General features: G+C 43.5%; 2 protein-coding genes across 5 annotated transcripts in view; one reads left to right on the forward strand and one right to left on the reverse strand.

Annotated features, from left to right (window-relative positions):
* WDR35 (WD repeat domain 35) overlaps positions 1-10,653 on the forward strand; it is a 23,415-nt gene extending 12,762 nt beyond the window's left edge. For both annotated transcript variants that reach the window (XM_061568801.1, XM_061568802.1), the window contains 11 exons: positions 357-437; positions 758-894; positions 2,814-3,017; positions 3,518-3,664; positions 4,293-4,425; positions 5,128-5,238; positions 5,702-5,866; positions 6,505-6,645; positions 7,513-7,669; positions 8,793-9,051; positions 9,549-10,653. In XM_061568801.1, the coding sequence (XP_061424785.1) occupies positions 357-437; positions 758-894; positions 2,814-3,017; positions 3,518-3,664; positions 4,293-4,425; positions 5,128-5,238; positions 5,702-5,866; positions 6,505-6,645; positions 7,513-7,669; positions 8,793-9,051; positions 9,549-9,699 (1,686 nt within the window). In that variant the 3' untranslated portion in view covers positions 9,700-10,653. The remainder of the gene's footprint in view (positions 1-356; positions 438-757; positions 895-2,813; positions 3,018-3,517; positions 3,665-4,292; positions 4,426-5,127; positions 5,239-5,701; positions 5,867-6,504; positions 6,646-7,512; positions 7,670-8,792; positions 9,052-9,548) is intronic.
* LOC133352889 (opioid growth factor receptor-like) lies at positions 9,011-18,012 on the reverse strand. Of its 3 annotated transcripts, none has more exons than XM_061568882.1 (9): positions 17,669-18,012; positions 16,961-17,231; positions 16,438-16,510; positions 16,255-16,330; positions 15,650-15,716; positions 13,624-13,772; positions 11,908-12,150; positions 10,864-11,097; positions 9,011-9,305 (listed from the first exon to the last, which is right to left on the reverse strand). In XM_061568882.1, the coding sequence occupies exons 2-8, from the start codon at positions 16,985-16,987 to the stop codon at positions 10,866-10,868; spliced, it is 867 nt and encodes a 288-aa protein (XP_061424866.1). In that variant the 5' UTR covers positions 16,988-17,231; positions 17,669-18,012; the 3' UTR covers positions 9,011-9,305; positions 10,864-10,865. The 3 variants fall into 3 exon arrangements, with proteins under 3 accessions (XP_061424866.1, XP_061424865.1, XP_061424864.1); XM_061568881.1 differs by having other exon boundaries at positions 16,961-17,281; XM_061568880.1 differs by having other exon boundaries at positions 16,961-18,012.
* Between the last annotated feature and the right edge of the window lie 617 nt (positions 18,013-18,629).

Below are 18,629 nucleotides of genomic sequence, written 5' to 3' on the forward strand. Positions count from 1 at the left end.
AGCGCTATCGTGTTGCTGTTTCCGGTTTAACTGTCCGAGTTGCTGGAGGCATTTAGACAAATCTAGAATGGTACTACTATGTAGGTTTTCGCCATCGTGCTGTATACATCTAGTTTTAAAGCTGGTCTGATTGCTCTGTGTAACTATTATGTATTTTATGTAAAATCATGGAAAAAATTTTTCTAGACACTTAGAAATTTTATTATGGAGATCCTTACTGAAAATTTATTTGCTAATTAAGGCAGTTGGAGCACAAAGATTTTATTTGCAAAAATAGCATTATACATTCACCTGACTTATGTCCACTGCAGTGTATTAGATTCATTTTTTTTATTGTAACTCATCCTTCTCAACAGGAGCCCATCCAAACATCTGGATACATTTGCAGCTTTGAGGATCTGGAGATCAAATCTGTACTCATGGATGAGATCTTAAGGGTGAGAAACCTCGATTATATTTGATAGGCAATCACAACATTGTAATGAGATAACACTTGTTTGAGAAGTTTGTGACCATGCATCATTATGAATGTTGTATTCTGGAATAGCGTTACAGTGATAATTCTTGTGAGGAATTGAGTGGCTAGTCCTGCTCAGGCTTTCATTATGTAATATTTTCAAAGCCCTCCTTTTCATATTGCACACAGCTGCATTTGTAAAAAACAACAACTTCCAAACAGCTTATAAGAGAAACCTTGATTGATTTTGTGAAATTTTCATGGATCACCACATGCGTGCGTTTTGCTGCTGCCACACAGGACCCAGAGCACCCAAACAAGGAGTGCGTGGCAAACTTTGAGGTGCGCTCACTGAGAGACAGCCGGGCCCTGGTGGAGAACGTGGGCATAGAGGAGGCCTCGCAGTTCATCGAGGACAACCCTCACCCTCGACTCTGGTGGGTTGCAAATGGCACCCGTGCACTGCACTAACATTGGCATTGTTTTATCCGGGCTTAATTTCAGCCTTGGTCTGTGGATCAGCAAACCCACAATTTTTTAATATAAAGTATAAATAAATATTGCCATTCTGATTCTGACATAAATCCACTATACTACATCTAGTATACCGCTATAAGTGACTGGATACTAGTCACGTGCGTATTACAACATCAACCCAGTTTAAAGACCTGCGGCCAGTTGCCGAACATTTCTTCACTGAACTTTGACCTTCGCACTCATTTACATTGCAAACTAAGGCAGAATATAACTTAAGATATTTTATGTAACTACCACTGTCTCCTGGAAACAGACTTGATTTGCTTTACTTTAGATCATTGCTCACAACATTGTTCTTTATTTCTTCGCATAATTTATTTATCCAGGAAAGGCATGGATTTTTTCCACAGGAAATGGGTCATGTATTGGGTTGTTTGGCATGCTCATTTCTAAGGATTTGTTTTATATGGGAGGAAACAGGAGTATCCAGAGAAAAACAATACATGAGGAGATAACACCGCAAGGTCTCCACAGATGGGCTAAACTCATTTCATGTGCCGCCATCTCAACCCAGCAGGTTTGGTTTCACAAACCTGTGTGGTCCACCAATTATTGCCTACAGGTTGCAGCATTACAGGTTTGCACTCCACATTATGAACACGTGTATTGCAAATATGCAGAGGCTATCTGCTTAGTGAGTAAACCTGCTTACATAACACATTTAGTGTCCATCACTGAAGATCTAGGATATCTGTGGAGGAGATTTGATAAGCACAGGGACAATAACTGTAAATAGGTAGGAGGTATTTTTACCCTTTTATCTGGCAACTAAACTGACACCTTTTTAGCAAGGAGTCATGATTGCATTGACCACAATACCTGCAGTCGGAATGCTAACAAAAAAGGCGTCATCTGGTCCAACACCATGAGAGACTAGGCTCTAAGGAAAGCTGTCTCGGGTGTGGACCAATCAATTTCAAGGACAGTGCATACATTATCAGAGTTATGTTTTTTGTTTGCATTCCGACTGCAGGTATTGTGGTCAATGCAAACATGACTCCTTGTAAAAAAGGTATCAGTTTTGTTGCCAGATAAAAGGGTAAACAACCGATTATCATATTTTGCTACTGGCAAATGAGGTTCCAATGAGGTTGGAGGTAATTTTAATATTTAGCTTTTGGGTTATGGCACCACAGAGCATGAAATCAGTATTTCAGGTAAGAGCCTACTTGTAAAATGTTGTTGAAATTTTAAGTGATAAATTAATCTCTATACTCCTTGCATTTTCAATTACTAAACTTTACTTGTAATTGAATCTATTTTTGTGTGTTGGTTCATATTTTGGCCATGTTTACTGTTGTTCTGAACATTTATCACATTTACTGTAATGATTTATGACCTAGATCTCGTTTGAAAATGACATTTAGTCTCATCGGGCTCTCGCTTGGTTTTAAGCAAAGGTGCCAATGAATTTGTTGAGTGTATTTTAAACCTGTGCTAATACACCACCACCATCATAGCCTCTTATATTTTATTGTTTCCATTAGCTTCAACAGTACTATGCTTGGCACAGTTCTAAGCACAGTGCTGCATCCGTTTTTTGTGTGGTAGTGCTGTATAGCTTTACTATGTTATTTTTTGGGTTGAACCATGAGTTATGCTGCATGATGTCCCAACGTTTGGAATCCACGGTGCTGGGAATGAACTATAATTTCTGAAGAATCTACCGGGTTTGGCTCCAAAACGCTAAGAAGAAGCTTCCAGATAGGTGGAGCTAAACGTCAGACAACATGCTGAACAACACGCAGTACAACCTGAAAACACATCAAGAGAGCTCCAAGCACAGCATTTCCCACTTGTCCACTCGGCTCGGATGTAGGCGTCTCCTTGCAGAGGCTGCGTTGAAGCAGCTGAACCTGGAGATGGCGGAGCGAGCGTGCGTGCGCTGCAAGGACTTCCAGGGCCTCGAGTTTGTCAAGCGGCTGGGCAGCCTCCAAAGCCAGGCCATGAAGCAGGCGGAGGTGGCGGCGTACTTCAGCCGCTTTGAGGAGGCTGAGCGCATGTACCTGGACATGGACCGCCGGTGTGTGACTCGCACAGCTTCATTGTTTATCATTCTTTTTTTACACGTGAAAATTAGGTACAAAAATACGAGGTTATGTCATGGCATGAAGAATATCTCAACATTAACATGAATTGCATTGTTTTGAGTAGTTGTATTATCCAGCTGATACAAACTTGGATTTTAATGTCTTGTTTTGACCGCCAGTCTCCGCCCATTTTTACTTTTAAAAATATATAAGTTCGTTGAGCTCAATAATTTTGACCAAGTCATGTTAAAATATAAACAGCCTCTTGGAAAAGAGTAAAAATGTGACAAGTTGTGATAAACCCTTTTTACCCAGTTTTACACTTTAGTCATAATTGGTTTAATGAAGCTCGCTTATTTTCTTTCATGTTAACAGGGCTGTTAAGCTCGTCTTCATGAAGCTCATCTTTGTTAAAATAAAAAAAATCTAGACTGTGTATACATAGTTGGACTAACTTTCTTACATATCCTTCATAACTTATCATGGCCTCCAGTGACCTGGCAGTGAATCTGAGGATAAAGCTGGGAGACTGGTTCCGAGTCCTGCAGCTCTTGAAGACGGGCTCAGGCGACGCAGACGACACCTTGCTGGAGCTCGCTTACAACGCCATCGGCGACTACTTCGCTGACCGGCACAAGTGGTACACCCCCCCCCCCCCACCCCCTAGTGGTGTGGTACACAGGACTGTACGTGTTGCCTATAAAGATAGTGCCCGTTGTGCTGTTCATACCAGTAACGAGATGCTACTCACTTGGAGTAAATATTTTAAGATGGATTTTTAGTTAATCCTAATCATCATCACCACCACCCATGATAAGTCCAATCCTTATCCCCTGTTCTTCACTGGGTGACTCTGTGATGTCCCCTCAGATTTGTCCCCCTGTCACTCACTTCCTGCAACCATTTATTCATTCCAGTAAAAGTTTGATCTATGCACATCTTACCGGAGCAAAGTTCTAACAAATGAAATACATCCTTACATTACACTGTTGGGGGGAATACGAAGGGACAATTCGAATGCAAAAGCACACTTTGGATATAAGCATAGTTGGCCTTGTTCCCCAGGGGTGTGCTTAGCTTCTGCTTTATCTGTGCCAGTCATCCCAAATATATATTCTTTCTTCAAAATGCAATATTCGCCACAATATACGGCGTATACTGAGTACAAATTGACTCGTTTGTCGAACGCTAGTAAAAGCGACGATGTGAGAATAGGCTGCTGTTAATAGTCATATCAAAGCCCCCAATGCGCCCCTATCGAAATGCAGGTCCCACGCGGTGCAGTACTACGTGCAGGGGCGGAATCAGGAGAGGCTTGCCGAGTGCTACTACATGCTGGAGGACTATGACGGGTTGGAGAGGCTGGCTACGTCCCTCCCTGAGAATCACAAGCTGCTGACGGTACCGGCATGAAAAACAACTACGTTGCTCACTTTAGTTTATTACTTAGCCAGGGAAAACCTGCTGAGATGTGGCATGTCCTTATGCAGATAAATGTAGAAGGGAGAAGTCATTGGACTACTCCAAACATTATTTTGGTAAAATTTTCCAAAGCAGGGCCCTCATTAAAAGAGTCTTGACACGTAGGTTTTTTCTTTCCTCTGTAAATAATGATTAATTGATATTTACTGGTGGCTAAATCCAGGTGTGGTAGTGCATACCTGTAATGCAGCACTTTGGAGCCCAAGGGTGGTGGGTCATGCGTATTGGTAAGACTGACAACCCTCTGAGCTGTGAGTTGGTCTGGAGATGGCAGTACAGAAATGTGGGTTAATCCCTCCTAATGCATGGACTTTCTCTCGACATCCTCCCATATTCAAAATACTCATTAAAAGGTTTATTGGTCATATATTTCAAAGCCTGATCCTCCTGAAAGAGCGTTAAAACGTAGTGATGTTTTTCTGGACAATGACATTGTTAGAAATGTAAACATTTCTTTTGACACAACACACAGTGGCCTACTCGTTTTAACAGGTGAAATTAAAATGAGTCATCCATTTGCAGCAGAATTAACTCCTGAGTGCAAACCATCTGGTTGGTGAATCTACTGACCACTTTGCCGTTCTAATTCATGGCGTGTGTCTTGTGCCCGTGTGGTCGCAGAACGTCGCACACATGTTTGTGACGGTGGGAATGTGCGAGCAGGCCGTGGCAGCCTACCTGAAGTGCAACCAGCCCAAGATGGCCGTTGACACGTGTGTGCAACTCAACCAGGTGAAATCATCCCACCTTGTCACATGGTTCTATTTGCCGAAAATATTGTAATCCAGCGCTTTGGAGCTTAGGGTTAGTAGATCATACACTTTTGTTATACTGCCAAATCTGCTGGGCTGTGAGGTGTCCACGAGATTGTAAGAAATACATTTTTCATGGACATATCTTTGTATATGTTGATTGTGTGTGTGGACCTTTGAGATTGCCTTTTTTGAAGATCTTTGATTGTATGCACGAGATTTTCTCGGCCTCCTTCGGTTTACTTACACATGCCAAATATTCCTTAAAAATATCATTACTAAACCTCCCGAGACAGGACTTCGTGAAAAAGTGTTTAGAGACTCCATGACACCTATGTGGACAAATACGTTACATTATTTACTCCTTAAGATTGAAAGTGGTATTTACAATTTTACTTTTGTACCATTTGCCATCACTGCCCCCCCCCCTGCCCCACCCACAGTGGAACCAGGCGGTGGATCTGGCTCAAACACACAACATGAAGGAAATTGGCTCTCTCTTGGCCAAGTACGCGGGCCATCTGCTGGAAACGGGCAAGCGTCTGGATGCCGTAGAACTCTACCGCAAAGCCAATCGCTTCCTGGACGCTGCCAAACTCATGTTCCAGGCAAGGTTGCACATCTTCAGCCTTTACACCATTGGAACCTCATTTGCCAGTAAAAAATATAATAATTGTTTTTTTTACCCTTCTATCTGGCAACAAAACTGACACCTTTTTTACAAGGAGTCATGTTTGCATAGACCGCTATACCTGCAACCATACTCCATTGTTTTACTCTACTATGCTCTAACATCTATGTTCCATACCTTTACCAACCCACACTGATCAGCGTGGCGATGTACGGTCAAATAACCCCTGATGACCCATGGGGTGTGTGGGGAGGCCATCATCTAGAACAGTGGATTGAAAAAAGTACTGTACATGTACAGCTTACTCAATGAGATTACAGTCATGCTACATGTAGTTGCATGTATGTTGAACTTCTTTTGCACCGTACGTAGTCAACCGTGCTTATCAGAGGTGCGGTGCGATATTTGAGGTGGTCAGGCAGTACAGCAATCTAGATTGGAGCTTCCAGTATTGCCACCTCATATTAGTGCGAGGTTTCTCTCCAGGGACTACAGTTTGCTTCCACTTGAAGGCATACATTAATGGAATTTGCTTAACATCCTAATGCTGGACCCTCCCGAATAATGGTGTTGAGGCTCCGTGAGATGATTAACAAAGGGTGTTATTTGCTACAGGTCGCAGATGAGGAGGCAAAGAAACGCACAAAGCCCCTGCGCGTGAAGAAGCTGTACGTGCTGGCCGCACTGCTCGTAGAAAACTACCACGAGCAGGTAAAGAACGGGCAGAGGGAGAAGGTCAAGGGCAAGCGTGTGGAGGTGAGTGAGGGCAGCATGTGCCATTAAAAGCCCCTACCTGAATGTCAAACCTTCACGCTTAAGATTGTTAATTTGTCTTGCTTCACGTAGTAAGTTTGATCCTTACCTGTGTATCGATAGTTCAATTTTCATGAGTGTTATCTTGGTGTGGTCTGGGACTGATTTGTTATTGCTTTTGCTGCCTAGCTTGATAAATTTGACTTACATAATGAAAGTATTTAATATGCATTTATATTTAGTAACTTGTTTACCATTTTCTCAATTTTTCACTCCTATCGTTTTTGTATTGTTGTTGTAACTTGCTGATCCACCCATACTGTATACATCTGTGAAAAGAGCTCCATAGCTCATCGGATTCCTCCAGTCTTCATAAAGATTGTGATTCTGAACTGAGATTATATGTTTTCTCTCCCAATTCTAAGAATGCTTATGGTATTGTCATGAGATGGAGAAATCTACATTCAGAACTCTCCCAGAAAGCAGTAATATCAACCCACATTCGAGCCTCTGGAAACCGATATCCCCCAACTACTTCTGATTGTAACTTTAATTTCCTCGTATAATAAGCAGGGTTACTCCGCCTTCTCACATGCCCTGCTATAGAGATGTTTGCCACATGTCAACGAACAGAAGAACATATTATCTTCAAAACTAGAAGTATGTTGAATTGCGTGAAAAACTGAATTTAAGCCAATGGGGTTTATTTTGTCGGCATTAGTGACCAAGCTGAAACCATCAAGTTGGTTACAATGGAGAACCTGGTTTAATCACTTGCTCAGTGCTCTGACAAGGGTGTTTGCCACCTGATCCACCGAGCCACCTCAGCCGAGACGCCTTTTAATATTGCGCGTTTAATTTTATTGGCAGGCATCTTCGGCTTTGGCCGGGCTACTGGAAGAGGACGCGGCGCTAGATGACAGTCGGCTGATTGATGGGGCATGGCGGGGCGCCGAGGCCTACCACTTCTACCTGCTGGCGCAGCGACAGCTGTGCTCCGGGCAGGCCGAGAGCGCTACCCGCACCGGTACACGCGCGTGGGGCAAGCGGTGGGCACAGCGGTGGGCACAGTGGTGGGCACCCGTCGGGGCTCATTGCGTTGGACACAAGAATAGCGGCGATCACTCGGTCATTCTTTTGACAAAAGAAATAAATTTAGTGCAACCGTCGCGACCAACACGTTTAATATAGGAAGAAGTTGGGAGCTTCTTTGGCAATTGAATAGTTTAAATTCGGCATACAGTACAATATGTACTACAACCCTCAACATATCAGAGAGCTATACAGCGCAACTGAAAAAAACTACGAAGTAGTTCATAAACCACCTCGTCGTGATCATATTGCAAGACAGTACAGCATATATTTCACCAACGAACTCCTAAAGCCCACCTGCAAATGTTTTAAATTTTATAAATTTCCACGTCTCCAGTACGTTTTGGTTGTTGCTAAAATTGGTGGTTTTATGTCCTGAAAACGGTTTAGAAAGTTGATAAAACAAAGTAGAAATTAAAGTTTCTTTATTGAAGTGTCCCGCTTGAAACCAAAATCAACTTTACCATCTTCAACAGCCACGATCTATTCACTGCTAGATGATGGTCTCTCTCCCTCATAGTCTTGCAATGCCAGAATCCATCTCGCCCCGACACATGAGCCAATCTCATCGATTCAACTTCACGTGTAGACATCCTCTGGCTCGTGTTCCCTCCTTTGGCTGCCATTCCATAGTCGGTCTCACCCGATGGCCATGATCCCTTCTAGCAATTTCTCCTGCTCTTAGCTCACTTGGGCAGGATGATTAATGTATTAAGTTGCTTAATGAAAAAAAAATGCGTGGTCGGTTAATCGGGCCCCTTTAAAAAATTGAAAGCTCCCCCAGTCTGCCTCACGAAGGCATAAACTCCCGAAAAACTGTGCCCAATGTGATGTGGATGATTCTATTGATGTCACCAAGCCGTGCCCCATCACTTCCCATCCAGCAGCACGCATGGAAACAGTGGTGGAAACCACTGGAAGCGATGAGCCCAACTATTTTCTTTGTGTTATCCAATTGTATAATCAGTCGAGCAATCAATGACTCATGTTATTGGATGCCTCAGCTCTCGTACGATGAATGTCTCTGACAATCCATTATTCCTCCGCCCCTCTGGCAGCACTGTTACTGTGCGACTACGAGGACGTCCTGCCACCGAGCGACGCCTACTCGCTGCTGGCGCTGTGCGCCGTCGCGAGCCGTTCGTTCGCCACGTGCTCGCGCGCCTTTCTCCGCCTCGAGGCCCTGGAGGGATTCTCAGAGGAGCAGCTGCGGCCGTACCGCGAGCTAGCAGTGGAGATCTTCACGAGGCACGCGCCCAAGGACCCGCCGGCACGCGGCCAGTCTGACCCCAGTGCTGCCGCGGTATCACTCGAACTGTAAGGCATTTGCGCGTGCACGCAAGCACCCTGTTCGCACCATCCACCTGGTAGTTTTGTTCGTCCATCATTGTCAAGAGACCCCCATCATAGACAGGCGCTGGAAAGCATCCCACACTGCACACAGGCCACCTTTTTACATACTGGCTGGCGATTGTCATCTACTGCATTCGTTTTGTTGAATAGGTATGTAACAGTGCATCAAGTAATCGATGACAACCAGTTCTCAAACTGGTTTCTGAAGATTCATGTATCTGTAAGAAATTACAAAGTTAGACATTAGAGGTGATACTATGCAGACTTAGGCGTGTTAAACAGACGCTGCTGGATATTGGTCGGGAAAGCCAATAGTCCGATGACTAAAAAAATATTTCATTTGTATGTGGAAACAGAACAGAGGTCTGTTTATAAATGTTAAAAGCCATGGTGCTCCACAATAACCCCAAACGATGTTGTGTACTTATTATATTGTGTTGCGACTCTTCCTGAATCCACAGAGGCGAGGATAAGCTGCCCTTGTGCGTGGCTACGGGACGGCGCATCTTCGACTTCCAGTTCTGGATGTGCGGCGTGTGCAAGCACTGCGCCGCCGAACGAGACATTGCGGCGCGCGCCGTCTGCCCACTCTGCCACAGCCCCGTCGCCTGACCACCCTCCAGCTCACAGTATTACATCCAGTACTTGATAATTGGTTTTTTACCCTTCATTTGCCAGTAAAAAATATGAGAAATGTTTTTTTACCCTTCTATCTGGCAATAAAACTGACACCTTTTTTACAAGGAGTCATGTTTGCATAGACCACAATACCTGCAGTCATAATGCAATACATTATCAGAGTTATGTTTTTTGTTTGCATTATGACTGCAGGTATTGTGGTCTATGCAAACATGACTCCTTGTAAAAAAGGTGTCAGTTTTGTTGCCAGATAGAAGGGTAAAAAAACAATTATCATATTTTTTACTGGCAAATGAGGTTCCAATGGTGTAAACATCCAGTACTTGTCAAGCCTACTAAGTTAAGTGGTAGGCCGCCGATGTTTAAACCCTTTGAAGGCATTCCAATTTTCGAAGCTAACATTGTATGCAGAAAAAAAAGTTAGGTAAAATTTTTTTTTTAGAATGTGTTACGATTACCTTTGCAAATAGCTATGCAGCAAGAGAGTTCAAAAATCGGTAGCCTACCACTTAAATCGATAATGTTGGAAAGTACACAGTAATGACACCAGAGCTTCATGACTGACTCTCAGGATCCACAGAAACTCACAGAAGCACTTAACACTTGACTCTCATTCAGTGACAATTCTGTATGGGTTTGCAAAATCTGAATGCCCTTTGTATGGAAGGTGGAAGAGCATTCTGAAGTGTGTCTCGTGTTTTTGTGACTATTGCGCATTTGGCGATTGCTGCAGTGTACAGTTATATTTTCATACAGCCACTGTTTGTTTTCTTGTAGTCTAAAGGCAAATTGTCTCATGCTTGAAAAATGTGCAGATTTATAGACATGTATTTTAAAAAGTGTACATAATGATATTTTCTCTTTTTAAATAATTAATATCTTTATTGTGCTGTCTTGTATTCACTTACAATAAAAATGTAAAAGCCGTTTGTGACTAATATGCGAATAAGTGCCAGTTTACGGCTCTGCAGGTATTCCCTGTATGCTGTTAATACGTACACACAGTTTGCCTCGTTTTAAATACAATGTTTCGGAGCTACGTGAAATGGATGGTGTTTGAGTAGGACTCCGGAAATGGAGAGATGAGTAAGAGGGAGCACATGACGTGGTCGGTAACATGTTTGTGACTGTACTCACCACTAGCCTATGTCATCATAGCCAGCGTCAGACTGTGGAGCACTCTGATGGACGTCCTCTCTGCTTGCATCACATATTGTTTCTAAGAGCTCCTCTCCCTGGCAGTCCCTCGCAGGTTCATTTTCCTCATGAGATTCAACTTCTCGGTCGGACTCGTCAGAATCCGGTGTGACGAGGTGAGCGTAGCGAGTCAGTCTCCCTACCGGTGGTCCCCACACGAACTCATCTTCCGGCCTACAAGTATTGCACACAAAAAAAACGATCACCTGCTTTACAAAAACTGAAAACGTGAAAGGAATTGTGAGTGAGCTGATTGCATGGCCCTACCATGCAACCTAACTCCAACCACACAGATTATTTCAATTAGTCACATTCTTCTGCAAAGGATGGTGGACGAACACTCAACCGTCCGAAAGGAAAAAGGCCACGATCTGACTTGTTGAATATCACAGCATTGGATGGGATGAAAACTATCTCGGTCGAAAGACACAGCGACGAACAGGGACGTGGAGGGAGCACTGCAAGGAGATATCGGTGAAGGAAATGGTCATGTCACACTGGCCCAAAAGGCCAAGGGACGAGAAGAAGAGTAGTCTTCAATGGACTTAGAGGTCACTAAATTACACTATTTCAAAGTTTCTGTTCAATGAAACACTGCCCTTCTCTCTTGTTTATCTCGCTTTAATCTTACTATCCTATCCCTCTTCCATTGGCACATGCAAACCAGGCCAGTGTGGTGCCTTCACGGTATCGGTGGTTTTTCCACTGGCTATTTGCCGAGCCGAGCCAGAACCAAACATCGTCTCCATGTCACCTACGTGCGACTCGACTCGTTCATTGTGTGCGATGTAGGCGGCACGGTTCGGCTTCTACAGTGAAAAATACCCCAACCTGGCACCTCCAAAAAGGCGCCAGGCTGGCTCTGCTTTGAAGAAGGCCCTGCTACGCAAATTGTGTTAATGTGGCTTTCAGAAAACGCACCTCCGATTAGCACGTTTGGCCTATATACGGTGCGAAAGTTCTGCACACCACATACGAACGTGCCTGTACTTGGCCCGTGCATAGAGCAGCAGGCGTCGGCGCTCTCCTCGGTCTCGCACGGTGAACACAAAGTAGTCGAGGGCGCTGCGTCGCATGTGGGTGGCGGCGGCCTGCGGGCACGCGGACGACAGTGCAACGCGCAGCAGCGCTCGCACCAGCGGCGCCTTGTAGTGCTCCAAGCCCAGCTCGCCGAGGCTCTTGAGCACCCGTGTGAGCCGCATGTTGTGGTGTTGCGACGTCTCGTCCCTGCGTGGAAGAGACGTGTCTGCATGCAATCCTCGGCAGGAAAGCGTTCAATCGCTTTCTCGAGAAGCAATTTGATGCATTAGGCACAATTAGACCTGGGATGATTCAATATTTTTGCGTCATCAGATTAGTTGAGTAATCGATGCAATAATCTCTAGAGAATTTGTTTGCTTAAATAACACTGGTCAATACACTTTTTCTGGCATAAGGTATTCCAACGGTTTTAAGGTAATTTTGGGGTGCTGATTCCAGTTTATTACATAAGGTTTTTGAGATATCAAATATTGCATTTTCAATAAAAACTGCAGAAGAAAAATATTAAATCAATGTGGATATCTACATAAAATTATATTATACACACTATCCTAAAAATACAGCACCATATTTTAATACCAAAGCAGTCACTGACTCGCAACAACTTGCAATCATAAGTGACAGAGTTAATTTCGGGTAAAATCAATGAAAATGGGTTATGCCGATAGCATCAAATGAGATGTGATAGAGCAAATCTGAGATCAGATTTGGAATCAGCACCCTGAAATTAGTCTAAAACAGCTGCAAAAGTCCAGGCCAGAATTTTTTTTTGTTGACCAGTGTAATCGGATAGCTCGGTTATAGTCATAAATTGAGGGTGAGAATTTTATTCAAGAATTTATTTTTTATTTGCATTCTGGTTTGATTGTTCGTTTTAGTTCACTTCATTAAAATAAATGTCATGCCATATAATTTGCAGATAATTTACATGAATGTATGACTCATGGCTTCCCCCACGGACAATTTTATGCATGTATCTTGAGCGTAAGAATATTTTTTGATGAATCAGTGCATCATGACTTGCGTAAAGCATGGCAAACGCACATGCATTCACATGCCCGTACACATGAATTAAAGATGACATTAAATGGTGCAATCCTCCTGCAATACTGTTTCTTGCAACATTATCATTGACCAATTTGCACCATTTACCAAGGGCTTCAACACGAGGTAACCTACGTTACATGTTTGTTCGTAACAAGCAAATTTGTTACAAGTAATTTGTACTTTTTAAAACATTGACTGGAACAGCAACGCGATTGCATGACAAGTTCACCGGGCTTAGCATGGCAAGGGTATGTCACGTATGGAGATTTTTAATAAGAAACAAATCTCCCATTACAATAAAAATTCACCTTCATTCTTGCACACGTGAAATATTTATCCAAAATGCTTCATTATATTTTCATAGCCCAAACAAAAACATTCAATAAATTATTTATGATTTTGAGTGCAGTGGACAGAGGAGCAGCAAGGAAGTGGGTGGCAAAAGGGGCAGAGATGGCCGTTTGTACATTAAAGACAATTTTTAAGAAAATATTTTCAGATATGTAAAATTATGAAACTCTTATTAAGCGTTCCTTGATGTGCGTTTCATGTTCGATTTTAAATGTTTGCCTTCTCTGAAATGACGGCACCCGCTGATGCATCCCATCTCACTTGAAGACGTCACGCAGACGCTGGTGGAAGTGATCGGCGCGGCGAATGGTGCCGCGCTCGCGGTCGTCGAGACGCAGCCCGTACGTGTCCAGCATCATCTCGTACGCGCGCACCAGCCGACTCTGCACCGTGGGCGACTCGCGCATCTTCTGTTGCGTGGTGGGGGGTCAGAGGCACTCGTGAGTGAACAAGTATAATACTATATTCTTGCTTCTTTCGTTAAAGTCACGTAGAAGGGAAAGAATAAAATAATAAAAATATTAAACTATTAAAAAAAAGTATAATACTGGTAGGAACATCCTGGTTACACCAGCCCACGGGATTATTCTGTCCTTCCGTCGTGCAGGGAGGGGCTGGGTGGGGAGGGAGGGGCTGGGTGGGGAGGGGAGGGTAGGGAGGGGCTGGGTGGAGAGGGTGGGCTATGCTCAACGTTTAACCTACTCACGCCGGCTTGTGCCCGCCCTCACAGTCGGGCATATTTGCGGAATACACCACGCCGCCGTTGATTCTGGCCATTGACCGAGCAACCCAACGTTCTTACCAGCTCCCTCCGCAGGAATGTGTTTCACTAATACAAATAACTAGATGTGTGGACATCGTTTGCCTGTAAGTGGCCTCTTGTCTTGTCTGCACTTTCTTTTTTTTTTACCGATGCAGACATCGTGCTGCTCGAAGCAGACATCGCGGCTATCGCGATTTTCACCTGAAGACGATGGCTTGTGTTGCGTTCGAAACGCCATGATTTATTTTGTTTTATTTCTACCTACGTGACTTTACCGAATGAAACCAAAGAGTATGGATGCCTGCAGTCACGAAAGCTTCAAATCAAGATTGATGTGTTTTGCTCGGTGCAATGTCGTTTTTGATTGATGGCGCATTTATATATATATATATTTTTATTGGAGATTAAAATGTAGTGTTTCTCGGAAAACGGTGTGTTTTACCACTGGCACTTATGCCCAATCTTGCACTTTTTTGATTCCTTTTTAATTGGCTAAAACTTTTAAAATAGAAATGTTATATTTGAAATTGTTTTGTTTCATTTGTTTTCATTTGCATTATTATTAAAATGTTCTCTGATGTGTTATGTATGTCACAGAAGCAGTGTGTTTTTATTGATGAATCCAGACTTATGTGCTTCTTAGCTCACAGGGTACTTCAAAAAAACCTAAAAAAACTGTAACTAAGTATTTGAAGGGAATTGTTGCGGAAGAGCAGAAGGGAGATAAATAAGGATCAGGATGGTTTGGATATATATCAATCGTGCGGTGTCTATTTCGCACACCTCAGATTAGCACGGTTGGCCACGTACGCTGCAAAAGAAGTTCAACATACATCACCGTGGCTGAGTCGGGGGATTCCAAAGCTCACCGTATTGGATGGGTCGCAGCATTAAACCTGAAGGGCAGTGACCTGCTGTGCCCCATAATATACTTCATTGGGCCCTCTTGGCCATTCACATTGACCCCAATACCATGGCTATTCCTTTATTGCCATTTGTGCTAAGTGTATATATTTTTTTCCAGCCCCAAATGTTATCAAGATTGTGCTATCTGTATCATTTCTTCAGAAGAAGTACCCAGTCAGACCTCTCGCAAAGCAGAGCGACCATTTGTGTTCTAGAACGATCCACGGAAGCAGATATTACAGATCGATCCCCTAACCAGGTCTACACGTAGAGGGCAGCACCCTCTCTGCCATACGAGAGAAATATTCCTTGCATGACATTGATATCTTTAACTCTCAGAGTTAGAACTTAGCCTTATGAAGTGCAGAACCATATTAATCTGATGTTTTTTTGTGTCCACTCATTGGTGATCCAGCTGTGACCTCACCACTTGAGAACATGGTTTAATCACAGACAACTGCCAGGATTTGAACCCAGGATTTCAGTAGTGGTAGCTCAGAATTCTGACCTCCAAACCACTTCTCTAAATGGCATGTAATGTGTATCTTAATGTAATGATTAAATCAGTCGGTCATTTTATGCGGGGTAAGGGTTATTTAGCAAAGAATCATAACATACCTTGATCTCTGGCAAAGTCAGTTCCATAGCGTACCAGTTCAGACCCATTTCACGTAGCGGAAACAGCCTGTGTGACAAACGTAAGTGAAAATTCATTTCCAGTTGTTAAGAAATGCATTGTTATCCATTAATAGATGTCCCAATAACAATTGTGAGAAATTGCATAAAACATTCAAAGCCTCTAAACTTCTCCCACTAATCTTAATGCACTTTACAATATTCTATGGATTACAATAAGCATTTTCCCCTCTTTTTAAAGCAACAGATGAGATGCATCTGACGGTCCGGAGCTTCTTACAATATGGAGACTACGGTATGAAATCTTTTAATGCCCTCTGTAAAATATGGAGCCATCTTTTTCACAATATTTAATCACCGTTTGATAGGAAATTAAGCTAATTAGAAATCAATGGGTTATCTATAAATGGCTTGTTTATGTGTGTAAAAAAACGACAGTTGAATGGATATATGTGGACAGATTTGTAAATAACCTAAGACATTACTGTTATTAATCTTTATTTTGCAAGAGAAGCATGCGATACACTTGAATTATTGTAATGTAAATGTTCAGTGCTTTCTTGTGGACATTGTAGCCTGTTGTGTACCATTGAATGTAGCTGTGGTTCTGATCCAGGATGGAATAGTTTCCCTTCCACTTGAGGACATCCTCTATTAACACACCTGCACGATGGACATTCGCAACATCGTAATCACTAGCAATCAATGTTACATGGCAGAAAATCGTTTATGCATTTTCCCCCACCCATCGCTTTTGTCAAAATACTCACCGTTTGGTTCGAAGCAGATCCGATTCTGGTAGAACTTCAGGTTTGGCATGTCACTCCTGTGCTCTTTCTTGTTCTAAAAACAGCAAACGAGCTACTACTACATAGTAATCCTTTTTTTTGTCATTGCATCGTTAAAACAAAATTACTACCACACATCAAGGAAGCAGCATCATCATATTCTTAGGTTTTTTCGGTAAAGTCACGTAGGTAAAAACATTAAAAAATAAAATAAAATAAAAATAAAAATCACGACGTTTCGGAGGCAACACAAGCTTCCGTCTTCAGGTGGTACCGTCACAGCCACGACAGCTGTATCAAGCTTGACGGAAGCTTGTGTTGCCTCCGAAACGTCCGAAACGTCGTGATTTTTATTTTTATTTTATTTTACTTTTTAATGTTTTTACCTACGTGACTTTACCGAAAAAAACTAAGAATATGAATCATTGCAGTCACGAAAGCTTCAAATCCAGCATCATCAATTAAAGCAAGCCTTGGGGCTGAGCAAAGAAAATGATTGACGTACCGGGTAGCCGTGTCTGTACTGATGCATGTCGCGGGCAGCGTAGAGGCTTCGTTTGGGTCGTGTGGAGAGGACGGAAACAGCGAAAGTAGCAGCAGGGGAAGCATTAGTGGCAGTATTGTCATCAGCCACCGCTCTTGCCAGCCTGGTCCCCGCCGAATCTCCTTCACCTCTCACCCCGCTCTTCTCATCCCCTGGTTGGGACTCAGTCTCGGACTCGCTTTCCCAGGTTGTATCATAGTCAGTGATGGTGAGAGTCCTCGACTGGCCGTTCCTGCCGTCCGATGGTGAATTCCCCATTTGCACAATGTCAGTGGTTGTTACCTGCACCGTCAGATGATCTGAAGCTGTGAACACCAGATAGGAAGCCCTTGCATTGTAGCAAGGGGGGATGAACAGAGGTTTGGGCAGTAACCAACTAAACTCGTCTACCGCAATACTAAGCAAATAGCCAGCCACTAGTTACTGTCCTATCACTAACACAACCAACCAAACTCTAATCATCCCCCAACACAAAGCAACTAGCCATTAGTTATAGCCCAATCATTAATACTCGTGAACGAGCCTTGCCTCTAGCACTAGCAAAGTGTAGTCAACCGGCCACTATTGCTGGCTCTACCCCTCACCACCTAGTCAACCTGCCACAAATAGTCGTCCTCTCTCAAACAGTAAGCAAAAGGTTAACCAGCCAGCCACCAGTCGTGGCCTTACCTTTCTACTCGTCACCTCGACAAGATTTCGCCAGGGCCGCCTTTTTATTTTTCGTTTGCTTTTCCGTTTTGGTGTTCAACGGCACATTGCCCAAAACATGGATTCTCTCCTGGATCAAAGAGGTTCGAAACTCTTAAGTTACGTGATATTCACTTTCTCTCTTGCCCTCTCGCCGGCTACCAACTAGTCTGCACAACAGAATGTCAACAAGCCGTTGAAGAGAACACTATCTGTGCCTCTGTGTCACAGCGCGCTGCATGCTTTCACCGATGGCATTTGAAAAATGTAGCCTTTCTTTTTTAAAACATCTGCGCGTCCGCTTTTTCCGCCGGCTTCAAGGGAGGCTCCGTTTGGACTAGAGAGGAAGTGGGCGGGTTGTGGGTAATTTTACATTATTTTTTTAGTGGGTGTATTTGTGGCTGCGGTTGGAATTTCCCCCCGTCGCTGTGGTGACTCTAAGCTGGGTTTTCCCGTGCTGGGGCAGAACAACAGTTCTCGTTAATGATTAACGGAGGGCAAAGTTTGTTTACCGGCTCAGGCCAAGTTGTTCTGCGTCGATGCAGCCTCATTGGGGGGCCCTCAGATTGATTTTTTTTCGATGTATAAACTTCGAGTCCAATGCCGAGCTTTTGATGTCTCGGCTCAAGAAGTGGAACTTGTTGGATGAAAGTGTGCAAGTCGCAGATCAGAGAAAGCGTCACCAACCTTTTGGCAGCTTCTTCACCCGTCAAGATGGGCTCTGCTTCTGCCACAATGTGACCAGTCTGTTAAAGGCAAAAATTGTGTGACATAGTGTTCTCATCATCGTCATCAGCCATGACCTATCCACTAATGTACGAAGGCATGCCCGCTCCCTCGCCACCCTCCACGTGGCCCAGTGCTGCGACCATCCATATCACTCGTGCACGTGAACTGATCTCAGGGCTCCGTCTATGCGGTGGCCGTCCTCTTGAACGAGTTA

The sequence above is a fragment of the Lethenteron reissneri genome, chromosome 42, assembly GCF_015708825.2.
Source record: "Lethenteron reissneri isolate LAM-NWPU_2019-01 chromosome 42, ASM1570882v1, whole genome shotgun sequence".
In the NCBI taxonomy this organism is placed as follows: Eukaryota; Metazoa; Chordata; class Hyperoartia; order Petromyzontiformes; family Petromyzontidae; genus Lethenteron; species Lethenteron reissneri.